Here is a 21,289-nt window from a genome sequence, read left to right as displayed (position 1 = left end):
GCAAGCAGCATTGGGCAGGACCTCATGCTCCAGCCTGGTTCCGCCTCCCATCACTGTCGACACCTCAGCTTCACTCACACCTCTCTGTCCCAACTCCAGCCTCCAGCCCCCACCCCCAGAGAGAGAATCAGTTTGAATGAATTGAAATTGTATGAACAGTTGAGTATTGAGTCATTGAACAGTCTGTTAAAGTTAGACCGTGTGTGTTAAAGTTAGACCGCGCCTGTTAAAGTTAGACCACGTGTGTTAAAGTTAGACCGCGCGTGTTAAAGTTAGACCGCACCTGTTAAAGTTAGACCGCGTGTGTTAAAGTTAGACCGTGTGTGTTAAAGTTAGACCGCGCGTGTTAAAGTTAAACTGCGCCTGTTAAAGTTAGACCACATGTTAAAGTTAAACTGCGCCTGTTAAAGTTAGACCACGTGTGTTAAAGTTAGGCTGCGTGTTAAAGTTAAACTGCGCCTGTTAAAGTTAGACCACATGTTAAAGTTAAACTGCGCCTGTTAAAGTTAGACCACGTGTGTTAAAGTTAGGCTGCGTGTTAAAGTTAAACTGCGCCTGTTAAAGTTAGACCACATGTTAAAGTTAAACTGCGCCTGTTAAAGTTAGACCACGTGTGTTAAAGTTAGACCGCACCTGTTAAAGTTAGGTCACGTGTTGAAGTTAGACTGAGCCTGTTAAAGTTAGACCGCGCCTGTTAAAGTTAGACCACATATGTTGAAGATAGGCCACATGTGTTAAAGTTAGGCTGCACAGACCACGCCTGTTAAAGTTAGGCCACACCTGTTACAGTTAGAGTGCATGTGTTAAAGTTAAACTGCGCATGTTAAAATTAGACCACATGTGTCAAAGTTGGACTGCGTCTGTTAAAATCAGGGTTGTGAATGTGTGACAGATGCAGATTGGTGCTAAGGCTTTGTTGGGCTAATAACTGTCACTTATGGAGTGAAATACTGAAAACACAAATAACAGAAAAAGGCCCATAAACATCATCCAAATCAAAGACTGTTTCTACTGTGAATGGACTGAACTTCTACAGACCATGTTCTACACCTTAATGGTCCTTCAAAGCACTTTACACACACACTCATGGACCAGTGGGCGTGGCCATGCAAGCTGCTGCCAAGTCCTACTGGGAGATGTGTGAGGTTGAGTGTCTTGCCCAAGGATACTTCGACACGTGGACAGTTAGAGCCAGGATTCGAACTGCCAACCCTTCGGTTATTGGACGACCCGCTCTACCAACTGAGCCACAGTTGCCAGAAGAATGGAGAGTTTTAAGTTAGAATGAGAGGATTTCAGCCAATCAGCTGTCAGCATTCTGTTCCTGTGTGTGTGTGTGTGTGTGTGTGTGTGTGTGTGTTTGTGTGTGTAACATGGCTCATGGGTGTCTGTGTTACATTCCTTGACCATCTGACAAATGGACCAATCACATGTTCAACACCAACCCTTTCACTTTGGTCCTGCCTGTGTAATGTAACCAAAACAAAAAAAAAAGTCAGAGAAGGGTTTGTTTCTGAATCACTGGCCTTTGACACCTGCTGGTCTGAGCCCATTAGTCATGGTTTTAGGGTCAGGGTTACAGTTACAGTTGGTCATGGTCTTCATTGACACGGGTTCATCATCTATCCACCTCACAGGTGTAACATATCCACATGATGATTAGACAGGATCATTATGGTATGATAGTAGTTCTATCGGATCATCATATAGAGTTTTGTATATATATTTTGTCTGTTGTCGGTCTGTTTTGTGTTGTCTGTCTCTTTTGTGTGTGTTGTCGGTCTGTTTTGTGTGTGTTGCCAGTCTGTTTTGTATCTGCTTTTAGTACCAATACAAATATAACACAAACTAACAATACTTTTTTCCCACTTTCATGTGTCAATACAAACCAAACACACTGCACATGACAGTACAAATGTAGAGTTTTATTTTCCACTGACAGTTTTACAGCGTACCAGTGCATCTGTCGTCTGGAACATGAATTAAATAAAGCCTCTGCTGTGAGTTTTAGGCACTAGTATTGAGATCTTCTCCGTAGGGTTACATATTTGGAATCAGACGACACAGATGACAAACGCCTCTGGGGCCACACCGGAAACACCAAACTGATCGTCTGTAAACATTAAACACAAGGCGGTGTCGCTGGAAAACTTGGACACAGTGAAGTAGGTCTGGATGTCATCAGCTCAAACCTCAGGACCAATGAAAACCCCTGAAACTAAATGTCATCAACACCATTCATCCTGATGCCGCAACTGAGGACTGAAACAACTAAAATTACCAGGTGGGCCTCGGTGGGTCTAGAGTGGGCCTCTGTAAGTCTAAGGTGGGCCTCGGTGGGTCTAGAGTAGGCCTCGGTAAGTCTAAGGTGGGCCTCAGCGGGTCTAGAGTGGGCCTTGGTGGGTCACGGCAGACCTCAATGGGTCACAGCGGACCTCAGTGGGTATAAGGTGGGTAACAGCGGATCTCGGTGGGTCTAAGGTGGGTCAAGGCGGACAGGTGTGGTGTGCTCCTGTGGCCAGGTGCAGCTGGTAGGTGTCGTCTTTGAACAGCAGTAGACTGTAGAAGGTGTTGCCGCTCCACAGGACACTGCGCTCGTCTCCGGCCCATGAAACCGGACTGTCCGTGAATCCATGAACCGTCAGAGCGACCCAGGACGCCAACTGGGACTGATCCAGGTAAGACCTGCACCCAGACCGGTCAGACAGAACATTAGAGAACAAGGCCAAAGTCATGTGGAGGGCTGGACCGGTTAGGGTAGAAGGGTTAGAGTAAGGGTTCGGGTTAGGATAGAAGGGTTAGAGTTAGGGTAAGGGTTAGGATAGAAGGGTTAGAGTTAGGGTAAGGGTTTGGGTAGAAGGGTTAGAGTAAGGGTTCGGGTTAGGATAGAAGGGTTAGAGTTAGGGTAAGGGTTAGGATAGAAGGGTTAGAGTTAGGGTAAGGGTTAGGGTAGAAGGGTTAGGGTAAGGGTAAATCCTGGGAACTAGACATGCAGCACATTTTCATCAGTAACACAGAGAAGATGTGGAACCTTAAACACGGCCCATGTTTTCAAGACATCAGTGAACTAACTAACCCACCTACCTACCTATCTAACTAACCTACCTACTTAACTACCTAACAGACCTACCTACCTAGCTTACTAACTAAATAACCACCCTACCTAACCCTACGAGGGCCGTTCAATAAGTTCATGGCCTCACCCAGAACAGAACAACACAGACTGATAATTTATATTTTATTTTTCAACATAATCTCCATTTACAGCAATGCACTTGGTCCATCGATGTTCAAGCATCACTATCCCATCACGAAAGAATGTAACATCCTGTATTATAACAACCAGTATTTCTGGGTGAGGCCATGAACTTATTGAACAGCCCTCGTACACTGGACTGAAACAGGTCAGTGATCCTCAACAGTTTGAGTCTGATGTTGAATCCTTCATTTAATGAAAATAAACATTGTAGCTCTGGACAAACATGTCTGTTCTGTTGTGAAAACCTTTATATTTAATCAAGACAGAATGACCTTTCATGTTGTGCCTCAGCTCGAATGGGTCAGAGGTCATCTTACCTGAGCTCCTGGATGAGGTGGTGGATTTCATGTGGGTTCAGGAATCCACTAACGGACACGTTCAGTGCGCTGCTGGCTGTAGTTTTTGGTTCAGGACAGACCATTGTCGACAGGAAGCTGCTGGATGAGTTCTCACTGAAACCACAGAAGAAGAGTCAGTGTAGGTCAGAGGCCACATGACTTGCCTGTGACATCATCGCGTCCTCTCACCAGCTGACATCAGCATCCACAGCACCCAGCCAATCCAGGACAGAGTGAGGGTCACATGACTGCAGGTCAGAGGTCAGTAGGGGGCAGGGCAGGTTGGCCAGGCAGCGAGTGCTCACAGATGGTCTATGTTCTGACCAATCGTATCGTGAGAGGAGAGGCTGAAGAGCAGTAGTGCCCCCTGACAGGACCGCAAAGCACCGTGGGTAATGTAAGTCAGTAAGGAGTAGAAGGTGACTCATTAAAACCACAAGGATCTGGACGGTGGCAGCACAGGCTCATGGGTAATGTGCACATGTCTTACCTGGATGATGTGACACCAGGAAGTCAACGACCAAAGGGAGGTGTGTCTTCAGACCCGTGAGGAGACGCTGGTAGCCCCGCCCACCTGGAGTCATGCTACTGTCACTGAAATTTACAGACACCACTGAGAGAAAAAAAATGACTTAAGAATCATGTCACAGTGACTGTGTGTTTAAGAGACGGCGCTGGTGCAGAGGGGGCAGAGTCACAGATAATGTTCAATAAAGGTGTATTAACTGACCGTATCTGCTCGTCGCTCTCTTGGTGAATCTATACTTTTTTCTCTCAAACCCCAATAACTCAAAGGAGTCTTTGTCCAGAGACAGAACCAGACGACCTGCACATGGACACATACAGGCAATGATTCACCTGTTCAGGTAGTGACAGAGGGGCGGGGCTTCATCTCTGCCTTGTCAGACTCACCGTTTGGCATCAGAGCGACACATGGATCCTCATCGACTCTGCAGCCGAACGACAGTCCGTACACGCTGCCTGAACGCAGATGGTCACATGTTAAAGCACACATTAACAGACATGATCAGGTGGGTCAACATGTGTTCAGGTGCACCTTGGTGGACAGCGGTCTGCAGAAAGTCCTGGTCCAGCAGCATGTACACCGGCAGGTTCCTGATCAGGTAGAAACTGCTGAAACCATTCAGAGCTGCATCCAGGAGAGGGGGGGCGGAGCCACACTCTGGCAGCAGTACCGACACCTGCACAGGTAAACACACCACAGGCTCAGTTCTCCAGTATGTGCCTTCAAGTCCGACCTGACGGGGTCCTTAAAGACGGTCCAGGACACTATGGGTGGAGCTACAGCTGAGGACACAGGCGGACCATTAAAGGTGGAGCTACAGCCAAGGACACAGGCGGACCATGAAGGGTGGAGCTACAGCCGAGGACACAGGCGGACCATTAAAGGTGGAGCTACAGCTGAAGACACAGGCAGACCATGAAGGGTGGAGCTACAGCTGAAGACACAGGCAGACCATGAGGGGTGGAGCTACAGCCGAGGACACAGGCGGACCATTAAAGGTGGAGCTACAGCCGAGAACACAGGCGGACCATTAAAGGTGGAGCTACAGCCTAGGACACAGGCGGACCATTAAAGGTGGAGCTACAGCCTAGGACACAGGCGGACCATTAAAGGTGGAGCTACAGCTGAAGACACAGGCAGACCATGAAGGGTGGAGCTACAGCCGAGGACACAGGCGGACCCTTTGAGCCTTTCCATCAGACTCCTGACATATGACACAAACAGTTTCTGTATTCTAGATTTACTTATTTATAACTACACTGTTTTTATTGTAAATGAACCAATAGATTACATTTCTTCCTGAATGAATTTAAAATGTACTAACATCTTAAATATAATAATAATAATAATAATAATAATAATATAGTAAAAACAAAGAACACAAAAGTTAAATGGTTCTCTATGTCATGTGCTACTATTCACTGTATTTAAAACGCGACTTTTGTAAAATGGTCAGACTCGGTCATTTTCTTCCAGTGTCGGTTGGTTAGTTTCCACACTGGTTAAAGGGCACTTAGTGGTTTGAATGGACTAATTCCTTAGATGTTGAGTTGTGGGTAAGTTGAACTCCTTGGACTCCGTCAGTTCTCCTGCTGCTGTCGGAGTTCATGAAGCTAAGCTAACGGCTAAGCTAACTCACCTTGTAGTTAAAGTGATGCTGCCCCACGTGTGCGCTGAGCTGGTTCTTTTGGTTCTGGAAACTGGACCGTTCAGAGACCAACAGAGTCCTGGGGATCCGCTCCAGGTCTGCACACATTCTGACGTAAAGCTAAAAAATCTCTATTAAATACGTGCGGCTAACGGAGTGTTTCTTCTCAGGTCCTTCAAAATAATGACATCTGAGCCGTACGCAGTTTGGTCCTCACCGGTAGCCGTAGTGACGTCATTCAACCCGGAAAAGAGTGGGGAGTGAACACGCTACTACTGCTGCTCACGTTTGGCTCGGTTCGCAACAGTTTTAGACCACGTTTGAACCCGGTTCAGTGTGACGTCATGGACCTGTCCCGGTTTGTCCCGGGTCAGTTTGATGACGCAGAGGAGGACAGGTGAGAAGATGTAGACCTCATAGACCCGGGTCTGATCCGGACTGTATTTTGTCCGTTCACCTGGTCCTGGCTTGTTCGGGTCCAGACTGTTGGACTACGTCCATCAGAACTGGATCAGAGTAACACTGAAACCAGATTATTATTATTATTATTATTATTATTATGGGGTTAATAATAAGTGATTCACGTGTTGTTGAAGGACCTGGACTGTTTTTGTGGTGGTATTGGTGTTTGTTGTTTTTGTGTTTGTGGTGGTGTTTGTTGTTGGTGGTTGTGTTGTTGTTGTTGTTGTAGGTTATTGTTGTTGTTGTTTGTGGTGGTTGTTGTGTTGCTATTTGTGGTAGTTGTGTTGTGGTTGTGTTGTTTGTGGTGGTGGTTGTGTTGTGGTTGGTGGTTGTTATTTGTGATGGTTGTTGTGTTGCTGTTTGTGGTGGTTGTGTTGTTGTTGGTTGTTGTGTTGTTATTTGTGGTAGTTGTGTTGTTGTTGTGTTGTTGTTGGTTGTTATTTGTGATGGTTGTTGTGTTGCTATTTGTAGTGGTTGTGTTGTTGTGTTGTTATTTGTGGTAGTTGTGTTGTTGTTGTGTTGTTGTCGGTTGTTATTTGTGATGGTTGTTGTGTTGTTATTTGTGGTGGTTGTGTTGTTGTTGGTGGTGTTGTGTGCTCATCGTCGTCATTTGACTCCGGTTTATTTTTAATTCAGTGAGTTTTTTTGCTTGATTTTTGTGCAGCGACCAATCAGAGGTGTCGGCTGTTCAGGGTCACATGTCTGAAGTCAGTCTGCAGCCGGCGTCACGTCCTCACCAGGACGAGGACAATGACGAAGATGACGAGGATGATGACGAGGATGACGAGTGGGCGTGGCAGACCACAGGAGGCGATCTGACCAAACGCTACAACAGGACAGGTCTGAACAGCCAGGTGAGAACCGAACAGAACCGGCAGCAGGTACCAGCTCATTAAAGATGACAGTGCAGGTGAAAGGTCACAGCTGGTCACATGACTATCTGACATACGGCGTCCATACCGTGACAAACAACCGACTGAGACGATGTGGAGGCGTGGTCTGACCGACGATGCTGCTTTGAGCCTGATAACGGGCCCAGAGCATCCTGTGTCCTGGTCAAACTGGTCCAGTGAATATTTACTTATTTACCTGTCTGTTGGTTCACCTGTCTGTCTGTTGGTTTACCTTTCAGTTGCTTTACCTGTCCGTTGCTTTACCTGTCCGTTGCTTTACATGGTTTGTTTATTTGTTACTGCATTTATTTCAGGCCAACAGACAGAATCTGTCCAATCACACCCTGTCTTCGTCCACTCCATCTGACAAAGCTCTGCGGAAATACGAACACAAGATCAACCTGGGTAAGGTCCCGCCCCCTCCCAACAGATGTGTTGTCATGGTAACAGCCCCCACCCCCTCCTGACAGGTGTGTTTGTTCCTGTTCACAGATAAACTTAATTTCGCAGACTCTGTGATCAACAAAGTGACGACAATGCAGAAGCAAAAAGACGCTGACACGTGAGTCCCAACCCCCAATGTGTCTCACAGCACAGGTCATGTGACCAGCCTGACTCAGTTTCTCATTGGTTGTGCTTCTTCTACAGGTACCGGGTGAAGGACAAATCAGATCGTGCTACAGTCGAGCAGGTGAACGTCCTGTAGAAACACATGAAACTTCAGTGAGTTTAGTCTAGTCTAGTTTATGTTAGTCTAGTCTAGTCTGGTTTAGTCTAGTTTAATCTAGTCTTGTTTACTTGTTTGTGATTAAAGAATCAGTTTTAAGGAGTGGAGCTGATCTGACAGTTGAATGTTTTTTTTTGTTTTGTTTTCCTTTGGTGTTCTGTCAAAGCCATAGAACATGTTTAGGAACAAACTGCAAGTCAACGTTCCATTGACATTTTTTCTTCAGCTTCGTTTCAAACTGATGATAATGAATCTGTGGTGGGTCAGAAAACAGGGTTTTCACTTCAGTTCCAGACTAATGCTCTGAAAATATGAAGGTGTCATTAGAGAAGGAAAGTTCTGGATCAGTGATGGACCTGAGGTTCTGGATCATAAAACTGTACTGAGTAGGTCCACCAGAATCAGCTGATTCTTGTTCTTCAGGTTTTAGATCCACGAACTCGAATGATTTTGTTCAAGATGCTGAGTCGAGGAGTGATCAACGAGATCAACGGCTGCATCAGTACAGGAAAGGAGGTAATGGATCCATGGGTCGATGAGAACCATTGATCAATATCAGATGTGAAGTAATGCCGTATGTGTCATTTGGTCACTAACGAAAGAACACCTGCATAATAAACATGAGAAAAACAAAGCCTGTCATTGGTCAGGGTGTGGGTTCTGTGGCTGCTCTGATTGGTCGGTTCTATGTTGTCAGGCTAATGTGTATCATGCGAGCACATCAAGCGGAGAGAGCCGAGCAATAAAAATCTACAAGACGTCGATCCTCTTGTTCAAAGACCGAGACAAATATGTCAGTGGAGAGTTCAGGTAACCCCGCCCACTGTGACATCTGCATACAGGTGAGTGAAGATGTTCTGAATGTTGATCTGTTGTTCAGGTTCCGCCATGGTTACTGCAAAGGAAACCCTCGTAAGATGGTGAGAACCTGGGCAGAGAAGGAGATGAGGAACCTTATCAGGTTGGAACCGGAACCTAGTAGAACCATAATACTGATAGGTAGAACTCAGTAGAACCTTAATGCTCATGGGTAGAACCTTTTCCTGACAGGTAGAACTCAGTCAAAGCTCACTGTGGGTTTGTTTCCCAGGTTGCAGACGGCTGGAGTTCTGAGTCCTGAACCTCTGTTGCTCAGGAGTCACGTTCTGTTAATGAGCTTCATCGGAAAAGACAACATGTGAGTGTGTGTCTGCTTCTTGACACCAGTACCGATGCTTGTACCAACGCCTGTTCCTACAACTGTACCGACGCTTGTACCGACACCTGTGCCGGCGCCTGTACCGACACCTGTGCTGGTGCCTGTACCGGCACCAGTACTGATGCTTGTACTGACACCTGTACCGGCAGCGGTGCCTGTACCGACGCCTGTACTGACACCTGCACTGGCAACAGCACCTTTACCGGCACCGATACTGATGCTTGTACCGACGCCTGTACCGGTGCATGTACCGACGCATGTACCGGCACCAGTACCATCGCCTCTATCGGCACCAGTACTGACGCCTGTCTCTTATCGATCACCTGTGTTGACCTCCTTTCCCATCAGTCCGGCACCACTGCTGAAGAACGCTGTGTTGTCTGAGTCAAAGGCGTGTGAGCTCTACCTGCAGGTCGTGCAGAACATGAGGACGATGTTTCAGGAGGCCCGATTGGTCCACGCTGACCTGAGCGAGTTCAACATGCTGTAAGAGGCTCCGCCCACCACATCCTGACCCCTTCAAAGTAAAAGCCTCGTAACCTCAGCTTTTTCCCCTGTGCAGGTATCACGACGGAGACGCCTACATCATTGACGTGTCGCAGTCAGTGGAACACGACCATCCACACGCTCTGGAGTTCCTCAGGAAAGACTGCAGCAACGTCAATGGTAACCACAGAGACATACCTGCTGACCCCTGACCTCTGACCGTTAGCTCACCTGTCCGTGTGTATTTTTTCCCAGAGTTCTTTGTGAAGCGCGGTGTGGCAGTGATGACGATCAGAGAGCTGTTTGACTTCATCACAGATCCATCAGTCACTAAAACCAACCTGGACCAGTACCTGAGCAAGGTCCCAACACACACGTCCACATTTAGGCCCAGTCTAAGCTTTGTTTGTTTACACATGTGCTGTCTTTCTTAAACCTGTTGCCATGGTGACTCATTGTTTCTTCGCTTGGTTGACGGTGAATTTAGTTTTGGCTGATGTTGACTGACACAACTGTGACCAGTTCAACACACAAACACACAAATAACAGCAGATACTGAACATGTTCAGGTGTCTTTGTCTAATGTATGTGTCTGTGTTTGTATACTGGTTGTGTGTCTGTTGTGTTGCAGTTGTGTGTCTGTGTTTGTATACTGGTTGTGTTACAGTTGTGTGTCTGTTGTGCTACAGTTGTGTGTCTGTGTTTGTGTACTGGTTGTGTGTCTGTTGTGTTACAGTTGTGTGTCTGTGTTTGTATACTGGTTGTGTTACAGTTGTGTGTCTGTTGTGTTACAGTTGTGTGTCTGTGTTTGTGTACTGGTTGTGTGTCTGTTGTGTTACAGTTGTGTGTCTGTGTTTGTGTACTGGTTGTGTGTCTGTTGTGTTACAGTTGTGTGTCTGTGTTTGTGTAGGCCATGCTGGTTGCGGCTCAGCGAACGGCTCAGCAGAGGTCGGACCAGGATGCAGTGGATGAAGAGGTGAGCCGTCCTCGTCCTCCTGTTTTCCCCGTACATGTTGACTCATGAACGGATGTGCGCGTTTGAAACCAACATGAAAACAGTCCAAGCTTTAGAAACACATTGAACCATGAACCAGTAAGTACTGTCATGGAAAGGAGTTAATGAGCAGCAGGTCAGTGAGGCAGGTGACATTCACCTGTCAATCAGAATCAGACCTCACAACCACCTACCAGGTCACATGACCTCTGGGTTTGACCTTTGACCCCTCAGGTGTTTAAGAAGGCGTACATTCCTCGCACTCTGACGGAGGTGAATCACTACGAACGAGATGTTGACCTCATGAGGATAAAGGAGGAGGAGTCAGCGCTCTGTGGTAACCATGACAACGTAAGAGGATTTTTATTGAGGATGAGCTGATTGATCAGCTGGTGGAGGATCAAACATGATGATGAAGATGATGATGATGTGTTCTGTACAGATTCTGTACCAAACGCTGACCGGACTGAAGAAGGACCTGTCAGGAGTTCAGACGGTACGATCACTGTTAACCCAAACCCTAACCCTGTTCTAAACCCTGACCCTGTTCTAAGCCCTGTTCTAAACCCTAACCCTGCTCTAAACCCTGTTCTAAACCCTGACCCTGTTCTAAGCCCTGTTCTAAACCCTGACCCTGTTCTAAACCCTAACCCTGCTCTAAACCCTGTTCTAAACCCTAACCCTGTTCTAAACCCTGTTCTAAATCCTAACCCTGTTCTAAACCCTGACCCTGTTCTAAACCCTGACACTGTTCTAAACCCTGACCCTGTTCTAAACCCTGACACTGTTCTAAACCCTGACCCTGTTCTAAGCCCTGTTCTAAACCCTAACCCTGCTCTAAACCCTGTTCTAAACCCTGACCCTGTTCTAAGCCCTGTTCTAAACCCTGACCCTGTTCTAAACCCTAACCCTGCTCTAAACCCTGTTCTAAACCCTAACCCTGTTCTAAACCCTGTTCTAAATCCTAACCCTGTTCTAAACCCTGACCCTGTTCTAAACCCTGACACTGTTCTAAACCCTGACCCTGTTCTAAACCCTGACACTGTTCTAAACCCTGACCCTGTTCTAAACCCTGACACTGTTCTAAACCCTGACCCTGTTCTAAACCCTGACCCTGTTCTAAACCCTGACACTGTTCTAAACCCTGACCCTGTTCTAAACCCTGACCCTGTTCTAAACCCTGACACTGTTCTAAACCCTGACCCTGTTCTAAACCCTGACCCTGTTCTAAACCCTGACACTGTTCTAAACCCTGACCCTGTTCTAAACCCTGACACTGTTCTAAACCCTGACCCTGTTCTAAACCCTGACACTGTTCTAAACCCTGACCCTGTTCTAAACCCTGACCCTGTTCTACAATGAACGGCACGGAACTGACACGGACGAAACACGACGCCGTTGAAGCGACTGAACATCACTGGGCCGTGGACACAAACCAGAATGAGTGGAATCAGTAGTTTGAGAACATTCAGATTTCAGTGAATGTCACGTTTGTTTGCCTTCATTTTCTTTTGTGTTTTTCTGGTCTGTGTTTTCTGTTGAATATTGAAGAACCTTTAATGTTCCCTCAGGGTTGACATGTTTGTCATTCAGTGTTGTTGTGTTTTCAGGTTCCTGCTCTTCTGGAGGACGAACAACCTTCATCATTATCGTCATCGGAGGAAGAGGAGGAGGAGGAGGAGGAGGAGGAGGAGGGTAAAGGACGGACAGAGGAACCCCCGATGGACAAAAAGGTGAAAACTCAACAGCAGCTTTATTTGTTTGTTTGTTATTTTCCTTTGAATTAAAAATCCGTAAGTGCAATGAAGTAATTTTCACACATACAAGTGAATTTGGGGTGGGGTCCGGAGTTCTGGCCCCTCCCCCAGAAAGACCAAGTGTCATGGTTTAAATAACCGGAAGGTCGTGCGTCCGCCTCTCGTTTCTATGGAGACGGTTAACGTCGGTTTTTATTTTCCAGGTGAAGAAGAAGTTGGTGAAAGAAGCTCAGAGAGAGAAAAGAAAAAACAAAGTCCCCAAACACGTGAAGAAGAGGAAAGAGAAGGTGTCCAAGATGAAGAAGGGCAGATGAGGCCCACCAATGACAGTACAGAGCAGAGGTCATGTGATCCCATACAGTCATGGTCAGAGGTCAAATATGTGTGTTTCCATGAATGACCCAGAGCAGACCAACTGGACCGGATCGCAGACAGAATGGATTGGATTACAGACTGGACCAGATTACAGACCGACTGGACCGGATCACAAACAGACAGACTGGATCACAAACAGACAGACCAGATCACAGACTGGACCGGATTACAGACAGACTGGACCAGATCACAGACCGACTGGACCAGATTACAGACCGACTGGACAGGATCACAGACAGACTGGATCACAGACAGACGGGATCACACACTGGACCAGATTACCAACAGACTGGACTGGACCACAGACAGACTGGATTACTGACAGACTGGATCACAGACAGACCAGATCATGGTCAAACTACTTGGATTTGTGTGTTTTCATTATGTTCAGTTTAAACATGTGTATGAAATGAGGGAAATGAAATAAATTTGAATAAATCAGATGTGAATGAATAACAGGTTTGATATTTGTCTTTTCCTACGTGTGTGTCCTGTTTGGTGTCATTGGGTCCAGTTCAGTGTTGGATGGTTTGGGTTGGTTGGTTTCAGTTGGATGGTTTCAGTTGGATGGTTTAGGTTGGATGATTTCAGCTGGATGGTTTAGGTTGGATGGTTTAGGTTGGATGATTTCAGCTGGATGGTTTCAGTTGGATGGTTTGGGTTGGATGGTTTCAGTTGGATGGTTTGGGTTGGATGATTTCAGCTGGATGGTTTCAGTTGGATGGTTTAGGTTGGATGATTTCAGCTGGATGGTTTCAGTTGGATGGTTTGGGTTGGATGGTTTCAGTTGGATGGTTTCAGTTGGATGGTTTGGGTTGGAGGGTTTCAGCAGGATAGTTTGGGTTGAAGGGTTTCAGTTGGATGGTTTGGGTTGGATGGTTTGTGTTAGATGGTTTTAGTTGAATGGTTTGGGTTGGATGGTTTGTGTTAGATGGTTTGGGTTGGATGGTTTGTGTTAGATGGTTTCAGTTGGATGGTTTAGGTTGGATGGTTTGTGTTAGATGGTTTCAGTTGGATGGTTTGTGTTAGATGGTTTCAGTTGGATGGTTTGTGTTAGATGGTTTCAGTTGGATGGTTTGTGTTAGATGGTTTCAGTTGGATGGTTTGTGTTAGATGGTTTCAGTTGGATGGTTTAGGTTGGATGGTTTGTGTTAGATGGTTTGGGTTGGATGGTTTGGACACGTGCGGCGTGTCGTGTCCTTCCTTGTGACCTAATGACCTTTAACCCCCGGCAGACAGTGGAGGTGTAGCTCTGATGATGTCTGCCATGTTGGACTGTGTCTAAACTCTGGATCTGATGGAGAACAAGTGAAGGGGAGGAGCCTGGCGGTCCAGACTGTGCTGCCATTGGCAAGTTGATGAACTTCTCTGTGATTGGCTGTGTGATGAATAAAAGAAAAATCTAGCAAAATCACAGTATTTCGGCATCAGACACGACTGGAACTGAAGGTAAAACTGCTGCTGCTACAGTAACACTTTTGTTACTACTGTCACTACTGTTATTACTGTCACTCCTGTTGCTACTGTTACTACTGTCACTCCTGTTACTACTGTCACTACTGTTACTACTGTCACTACTGTTACTACTGTCACTCCTGTTACTACTGTCATTACTGTCACTACTGTTACTACTGTCACTCCTGTTGCTACTGTTACTACTGTCACTCCTGTTACTACTGTCACTACTGTCACTCCTGTTACTACTGTCACTCCTGTTGCTACTGTTACTACTGTCACTCCTGTTACTACTGTCACTACTGTCACTACTGTTACTACTGTCACTCCTGTTACTACTGTCACTACTGTCACTACTGTCACTCCTGTTGCTACTGTCACTCCTGTTACTACTGTTACTACTGTCACTCCTGTTACTACTGTCACTCCTGTCACTCCTGTTACTACTGTCACTACTGTTACTACTGTCACTACTGTCACTACTGTTATTACTGTCACTCCTGTTACTACTGTCACTACTGTCACTACTGTTACTACTGTCACTACTGTTATTACTGTCACTCCTGTTACTACTGTCACTACTGTCACTCCTGTTACTACTGTCACTCCTGTTACTACTGTCACTACTGTCACTACTGTTACTACTGTCACTACTGTTACTACTGTTACTACTGTCACTACTGTCACTACTGTTATTACTGTCACTCCTGTTACTACCGTCACTACTGTTACTACTGTCACTACTGTCACTACTGTTATTACTGTCACTCCTGTTACTACTGTCACTACTGTCACTACTGTTACTACTGTCACTACTGTCACTACTGTTACTACTGTTACTACTGTTACTACTGTCACTCCTGTTACTACTGTCACTCCTGTTACTACTGTCACTACTGTTACTACTGTTATTACTGTTACTACTGTCACTCCTGTTACTACTGTCACTACTGTTACTACTGTTATTACTGTCACTCCTGTCACTACTGTCACTACTGTCACTACTGTCACTCCTGTTACTACTGTCACTACTGTCACTACTGTTATTACTGTTACTACTGTCACTACTTTTACTACTGTTACTACTGTCACTACTGTCCATTCATGTGTAACATATGACCATGTCCAGGATTCCATCTTTATATTTCTAGCTAGAATGAAACCAGTTTGGCTTTTTTTGTGTTCATTTCTGTCCTCTCCTTGAACCCAAACGCTGGGTTCATTTCTCAGTCCTTCTGAGTTCTTCTACACCTTGTATGTTTGTCTTCAATCTGTAGTTTTACATTTTAGATAACACCTAACCTGCAGAGCCTAGGGAGTGGAACCTACTGTTCCTCTACTGTTTCTACAGTGTTCTGTTATTACTCTACTCTTTTCTTTTTGTTTATCCTCTCCTGGCTTTGACAGAGCTCTCAGATCTTTTCATAATGTCCGACTGGACCGAGTGTCTGAACTTCGGTATCTCCGTCGCCAAACAGGCTGCTGAGGTAAGAAACAAACCGACCAATCACAGAAGAGGAGACCAGTGTTAAGTTTGTGTTGTTGGAGACAAAGCTCCTTCTAACTTATAAACACAATGTCCCAGATCAGGAACACCAGCAAATGTTTCCTCAGAACATCACACAACGTGGGCTTTTCTTCTGCTGCTCAAAAACAAAATAAGAAAGAATAAAATCAGTTTAATCTCAGTCATTATTATTTTCTATCAGTTCTTTTCATTTTTTCGTGTCTTTTCCAAAGACGTCCACACTGTGATTTCACGTCCAGGTGGTTGGTCCAGATAAGGACGTTCAGGAATGTGTGTTCAGAGTGACTGTGACCTCACAACGACCTTTACCTGAACACAAGTGTGCTCTGCTGGACCAACCTCTAGTTCTGTTCCCTGGGGCACTGCTAGCAATTATGGACCCCATGAAAGCTAAATGTTCAGTATCAGTATCTAATTCAGTATCTGGGGGGGGGGGGGGGGGGGGGGGGGGTGTATGTGGCGGTGCAGTCCTTGACTAACATAACAGTCAAGAAGAAAAACTAAACTTTACATACTTTCAACGTCCGTCTCCCGGCTTCTATGCCTCTATTATACATCGAACCTTACACCAAATTTTCATAACTTCTAACCCGAACCCACTGGGCCCCCTCCATTGCTCTACGGCCCCCCCAACAAATGCTGTGCCCCATGAATTTGCCATTGTCAGCCCCCCCCCCCCCCGCTTCAATCTATCCCTGACTCAGAACTTTGTAGAATTGTTGAAGCTGCAAATCATGATCATGAACACAGTTGTGAAGCTTCAGCAGAGTTCTTCCTGCTCAGAGAACCTGACCCTGACTCTGACCCTAAACCTGGGTCTAAACCTAACCCTAACCCTGACTCTTACTCTAATTCTGTTCCTAACCCTGTTCTAAACCCTATCCCTGTTCCTAACTCTGTTCCTAACCCTAACCCTGTTCCTAACCCTGTTCTAAACCCTAACCCTGTGTACAGATAAAGACTAATGTCCATGTGTCTCTCTTTTCCTTCAGATGATTATGTCGTCTCTCCATCATCCAAAAGATGTGAAGTTGAAAAGTTCTGCAGCTGATCTTGTCACAGAAACTGATCAAAGAGTGGAGAAATTTCTGATAATGACCATCAGGAGGAGATTCCCACAGCACAGGTTCAGTTCTACAAACCCTGTTTCCAGACGAGTTGAGCCTTTTTACCTTTGGCCACACTGGCCGCAGGGTGTGGTCGTCAGCTGGTCGTCCATCTGTCTGTCTGTCCAAGAACTTTGACATGCACTGATAAGTCAGACCACTTGGGGCAGTAGTGTACCTGATAAGATGTTTTAGATGTTTCCTCTTCCACCTGATGGGCGTTCTCGTTCTTCTGCAGTTTGATGATAGGCGGATCATTGTAATCAAGTGTGTTGGAAGAGGGAAACATCTAAAACATGCAGGATACTGGCCCTCCAGGACCAGGATTGGACAGCCCTGCTTTAAACCAGCATGAATTGCCTGGTTTTCTGTAAACTAAATAAATGAGTTTCTTGTAGAAGTTCAAGACTCCACTAAAGCTGAGTGTAGACTAACCCTAACCCTGACCCAAGTCAGTTCCTCAAAGTAAAAGTAAAATCAGCTAATAGACATATGAAACTAACATTCTTTCCCTTTCTTTTGTTATTGTCTCTTGTACAAAAACACTCGCAATGCGTTTGACCTTTGACCCTCAGGTTCATAGGGGAGGAGTCTATTGGTGCAGGTGAGCATCTGGAGCTGACTGACAGTCCAACCTGGATCATTGACCCCATTGACGGGACCGTCAACTTCGTCCACAGGTGACAAACCCTAACCCTGTTCCTAACCTTAACCCTAAACCTCCAACTATAACCCTAACCCTTCAACCATAACCCTAACCCTTTAACCATAACCCTTCAACCATAACCCTAACCCTGCAGCTATAACCCTTCAACCCTACCCTCCAACCATAACACTCCAACCATACCCTAACCCTTCAACCCAATCCTAACCCTAACCCTGACCCCGTGGATTCAGATCTTCAAATTAAACCCCTAACTCTAACCTTTCAACCCCAATCCTTCAACCTTAACCCTTCAACTCTAGCCTTAACCCTTCAACCCTAACGCTAACCCTCCAACCCTAACCCGTCAACCCTAACCCTTCAACTCTAACCTTAACCCTTCAACCCTAACTCTAAGCCCCCAACCCTAACCCGTCAACCCTAACCCTTCAACTCTAACCCTTCAACTCTAACCTTAACCCTTCAACCCTAACTCTAAGCCCCCAACCCTAACCCGTCAACCCTAACCCTTCAACTCTAACCTTAACCCTTCAACCCTAACCCTCCAATCCTAACCCTTCAACCCTAACCCTCCAACCATAATCCTAACCCTTCAAGCCTACCCTAACCCTGACCTTGTGGATTCAGATCTTCATCCTAATCCTAACCCTCCAACCCTAACCCTAACCCTACAACCCAACCCTAACCCTAATCCTGACCCTGTGGATTTAGATGTTCACCCTAACCCCCTAACTTTAACCCTTCAACCCTAACCCTTCAATCCTAACTCTCCAACCATAACCCTAACCCTTCAACCCTAATCCTTCATATGGAAAGAAAACATGGACCTGTTTTGTAGGTTCTGCGTTTGACTTTGACTTATTCAGTCTCATGTTCTTCTGATCACAGGTTTCCTTTCGTGGCTGTCTCAATTGCCTTCACTGTCAATAAAAGGGTAAACTCATGTGCCAGGTACAAGTGGAATTTGGGATTGTTTGTAGCTGTGCTGATGTTGTTTTTGTTGTTTACAGACTGAGTTTGGGATTGTTTACAGTTGTGTGGACAACAAACTCTTTTGTGCTCAGAGAGGACAAGGAGCGTTTCTAAATGGAGTTCCTCTTCACGCCTCAGGACAGGAAGGTGACATCCTACATGACTATAGCGTTGTGGACTCATGTGGACTCAGGTCCAATGGAATGGTTAACGTGTCACTGTGTGTTGTCCAATCAGACGTCAGCAGGTGCGTGGTGGTGACGGAGATTGGTGCAGAGCGTGATGACGAGGCGCTGACCACCGTGACAACCAACATCTGCCGACTGCTGAAACTACCTGTGCATGGGTCAGAACTGAAGATACACAACAAACAAACAAGAAAATACACATTAAACAACAAAAAAACATCAAACAAATAAACAAGACTTAAAAATAACAGAAAACTGACCCTTCATGACAACAAAATAACAGATAAACAACAAATAAACAGAATATTCTCCAAACTGTGGGGTCCATTTCAGAGGTGTGTTTTCAGTTGAGCAGCTCATTCATTTTCTCCATGTCCACAAAACACATGTAGACAGCACTGGTGAAGTCCCATTAGTCATCTGCATGGGCGCCGCTACCAATTATGGGCCCATGAAAGCGTAATGTGGACCCCAGCAACGGGGTGGGGGTGGGGACGCACTATCCATAAACAATATCACTAACGATAGTGTGAAAACGAAACTGAAACTTAACATGGTTTTAGCATTCACCTTCCGAATTCTATACCTCGCTTATACACCAGGTCTTACACAAACTTTTCACAACTTTGAACCTGTATCCACCCCCTCACCCCCCGGATGTGACACATTTACTTACTCCAGGTTGGGTGACTTTTGTCTATTTGTTGTAGCAATTTCAAACTAATGTACTGTAAATTCAATTCTCTATCCATTATCTTCCTCATTTGTCATGTACGTGCTTATAGATTTGAATAATTTTCATCTAAAGTGACCAGGGCTCAAGCACCTCATTTGCATATTCACAAAATGGCTTCTGTCTTAAAAACTAAGACAAAAATTGACTCACTTTGTATTATCGACTTATAGGAAGTCGGCTATGGTCTTTCATTTGGTACTAATCTAGCTGACTTTCAATGACCTTGAAAGGCCAAACTCAAGGTCATGATTTTCAAAATACCCAATGTTTGACCATAACTCCCTCAATTTAGCAGAAAAATGACTAGTATCAGATTATAAAGTGTGAAAATATTGGCCAAAGGTATCTGTCAAAGGCCTCAAATGCACTGACTATGGCAGTTTCACCTGTTTGTTTAGCGTGCGGTAGTCGGGGACAGCAGCCGTCGACATGTGTTTGTTTATTTGTCTACTGTTTATTTGTTTAGTGTGCGGCCGTTGGGGATGGCAGCTGTCGACATGTGTTTATTTGTTTACTGTTTGTTTGTTTAGTGTCCGGGCGTTGGGGATGGCAGCCGTCGACATGTGTTTGTTTATTTGTTTACTGTTTGTTTGTTTGTTTGTTTGTTTGTTTAACGTGCGGGCGTTGGGGACAGCAGCTGTGGACATGTGTTTGTTTATTTGTTTACTGTTTGTTTGTTTGTTTGTTTAATGTGCGGGCGTTGGGGAGGGCAGCCATGGACATGTGTTTGTTTATTTGTTTACTATTTGTTTGTTCAGCGTGCGGGCGTTGGGGACAGCAGCTGTCGACATGTGTCAGGTGGCCTCAGGTGCGGCTGACGTCTACTACCACATTGGAATGCACTGTTGGGACATTGCCGCGTCTGCACTCATCGTACAAGAAGCAGGAGGCATTGTCATGGATACAGACGGTTTGTTGTTGTTTTTCTACCACATTCTGGCTCCAGCATTTATCAATAAATATTTTACAGATTTAATCAGTTTGTGTTGTAAGAAGATTTCTCCAATGTGTCAAATAAAACTTTCATGATAAAGTACCTCAGTTTGTCACTAATTGAATGAACATTAATGTTTTCTCTAACAAACACAAAGTCTCACTCGTCTTTAAAGTGACCATGTGCTCACCCACATGCAGAACATGTGGTCGCTAACAGTAGCGGCTGTCGTTTTTTAGCTAATGTCATTGCTCGTGTTTCCTCTAGTTTACATAAGAAAGTGCTGCAATCTCCCACTGGGGGCGTGGCCTTTTCTGATTGGTCCATCTGTGTCTGCAGGTGCAGAGTTTGACATGATGTCTCGCAGAGTCCTCGCCGCCAGCTCTTCGGCCGTGGCCAGTCGCATTGCTCAGGTGATCCGGACCTTCCCCTGTCGCCGTGATGATGAGGATCCCTGTGTATCTGTTGTGCAGAATGGACTGTAGGTCATGTGACAGGAAGTAAACATGAGTTGTGGTGTCACTAAACAAACACTAATAAAAGCTGACGTCACCTGATGTGTTGTGACCTGGTTTTATGGCACTTTATATAATATTTAGTCCATTTGAATTAGATTACCATGAGCTGAACCCCAGAGAGCATGACCAATTAATCAGCCCAATTACAACGGATCAGTGATTAATCAACATGGGTCAATATGGAACCGATGGATTAACTTTTTTGCTGCGCAGAGATTCTGTTGCTTTTTTCTGTATGTGTCTGCTACTGTGTATCTGTGCTGCCTGGAGAGGAAGAGGAGAGTGTGTTCACTTTCACTTTGACAGTCACGGACTGCTACCCCCTCAATAATACACTGTGTTTTCATTTGAAAGTTGGGTCAATTATCTTTGTGAAATAAACAAAGATGCAACTGTTAATCCACATGTCCACCATTATCTAATATAAGACTATTACATCCTGTGGATATCAATATTCTTATGTCAGATATTGGCCAATATATTGGATATCATCTTTTTTTTGGCCCCCAATATTGGTATTGTCAT

At 45.4% G+C, this 21,289-nt stretch overlaps 3 protein-coding genes across 6 annotated transcripts; 2 read left to right on the top strand and 1 right to left on the bottom strand.

Annotated features, from left to right (window-relative positions):
- Positions 1 to 1,909: 1,909 nt before the first annotated feature.
- Positions 1,910 to 5,964, bottom strand: LOC115437219 (ribonuclease P protein subunit p40-like). The gene is made up of 8 exons (XM_030160437.1): positions 5,763 to 5,964; positions 4,655 to 4,799; positions 4,510 to 4,578; positions 4,328 to 4,423; positions 4,088 to 4,210; positions 3,787 to 3,964; positions 3,577 to 3,711; positions 1,910 to 2,685 (listed from the first exon to the last, which is right to left on the bottom strand). The coding sequence occupies exons 1-8, from the start codon at positions 5,877 to 5,879 to the stop codon at positions 2,487 to 2,489; spliced, it is 1,062 nt and encodes a 353-aa protein (XP_030016297.1). The 5' UTR covers positions 5,880 to 5,964; the 3' UTR covers positions 1,910 to 2,486.
- On the top strand, positions 5,332 to 13,116 carry LOC115437196 (serine/threonine-protein kinase RIO1-like). Of its 4 annotated transcripts, none has more exons than XM_030160396.1 (17): positions 5,332 to 5,352; positions 6,898 to 7,087; positions 7,441 to 7,531; positions 7,619 to 7,688; positions 7,775 to 7,817; positions 8,277 to 8,369; positions 8,551 to 8,663; positions 8,734 to 8,814; positions 8,944 to 9,030; positions 9,400 to 9,537; positions 9,614 to 9,717; positions 9,793 to 9,899; positions 10,448 to 10,513; positions 10,766 to 10,882; positions 10,974 to 11,027; positions 12,142 to 12,264; positions 12,492 to 13,116. In XM_030160396.1, the coding sequence occupies exons 2-17, from the start codon at positions 6,932 to 6,934 to the stop codon at positions 12,600 to 12,602; spliced, it is 1,554 nt and encodes a 517-aa protein (XP_030016256.1). In that variant the 5' UTR covers positions 5,332 to 5,352; positions 6,898 to 6,931; the 3' UTR covers positions 12,603 to 13,116. The 4 variants fall into 4 exon arrangements, with proteins under 4 accessions (XP_030016256.1, XP_030016255.1, XP_030016254.1 ...); XM_030160395.1 differs by lacking the exon at positions 5,332 to 5,352 and adding an exon at positions 5,651 to 5,679; XM_030160394.1 differs by lacking the exon at positions 5,332 to 5,352 and adding an exon at positions 5,927 to 6,168.
- A 486-nt stretch (positions 13,117 to 13,602) lies between these two features.
- LOC115437226 (inositol monophosphatase 1-like) lies at positions 13,603 to 20,804 on the top strand. Its single transcript, XM_030160447.1, has 9 exons — positions 13,603 to 14,112; positions 15,526 to 15,605; positions 16,639 to 16,772; positions 17,328 to 17,432; positions 18,305 to 18,350; positions 18,427 to 18,535; positions 18,626 to 18,734; positions 20,071 to 20,222; positions 20,586 to 20,804. The coding sequence occupies exons 2-9, from the start codon at positions 15,546 to 15,548 to the stop codon at positions 20,729 to 20,731; spliced, it is 861 nt and encodes a 286-aa protein (XP_030016307.1). The 5' UTR covers positions 13,603 to 14,112; positions 15,526 to 15,545; the 3' UTR covers positions 20,732 to 20,804.
- Positions 20,805 to 21,289: the final 485 nt, after the last annotated feature.

This window comes from Sphaeramia orbicularis, chromosome 17 (assembly GCF_902148855.1).
Source record: "Sphaeramia orbicularis chromosome 17, fSphaOr1.1, whole genome shotgun sequence".
Taxonomy (NCBI): domain Eukaryota; kingdom Metazoa; phylum Chordata; class Actinopteri; order Kurtiformes; family Apogonidae; genus Sphaeramia; species Sphaeramia orbicularis.
The sequence above is the reverse complement of the archived record's forward strand: the minus strand, read 5'-3'. Positions and strand labels throughout refer to the sequence as shown.

Excerpts from the sequence above, each read along its gene's own strand:
- LOC115437196 (XM_030160394.1), top strand. The coding sequence starts at position 6,116 with ATGGACCTGTCCCGGTTTGTCCCGGGTCAGTTTGATGACGCAGAGGAG. Across the intron at positions 7,818-8,276 it reads ATCGTGCTACAGTCGAGCAG|GTTTTAGATCCACGAACTCG; the intron begins GTGAACGTCCTG and ends CTTGTTCTTCAG. Across the intron at positions 8,664-8,733 it reads TATGTCAGTGGAGAGTTCAG|GTTCCGCCATGGTTACTGCA; the intron begins GTAACCCCGCCC and ends TCTGTTGTTCAG.
- LOC115437219 (XM_030160437.1), bottom strand. The coding sequence starts at position 5,879 with ATGTGTGCAGACCTGGAGCGGATCCCCAGGACTCTGTTGGTCTCTGAA. Across the intron at positions 4,800-5,762 it reads AGCATCACTTTAACTACAAG|GTGTCGGTACTGCTGCCAGA; the intron begins GTGAGTTAGCTT and ends TTACCTGTGCAG. Across the intron at positions 4,424-4,509 it reads TGTCGCTCTGATGCCAAACG|GTCGTCTGGTTCTGTCTCTG; the intron begins GTGAGTCTGACA and ends GTCCATGTGCAG.
- LOC115437226 (XM_030160447.1), top strand. The coding sequence starts at position 15,546 with ATGTCCGACTGGACCGAGTGTCTGAACTTCGGTATCTCCGTCGCCAAA. Across the intron at positions 16,773-17,327 it reads AGGAGATTCCCACAGCACAG|GTTCATAGGGGAGGAGTCTA; the intron begins GTTCAGTTCTAC and ends TTTGACCCTCAG. Across the intron at positions 20,223-20,585 it reads CATTGTCATGGATACAGACG|GTGCAGAGTTTGACATGATG; the intron begins GTTTGTTGTTGT and ends CTGTGTCTGCAG.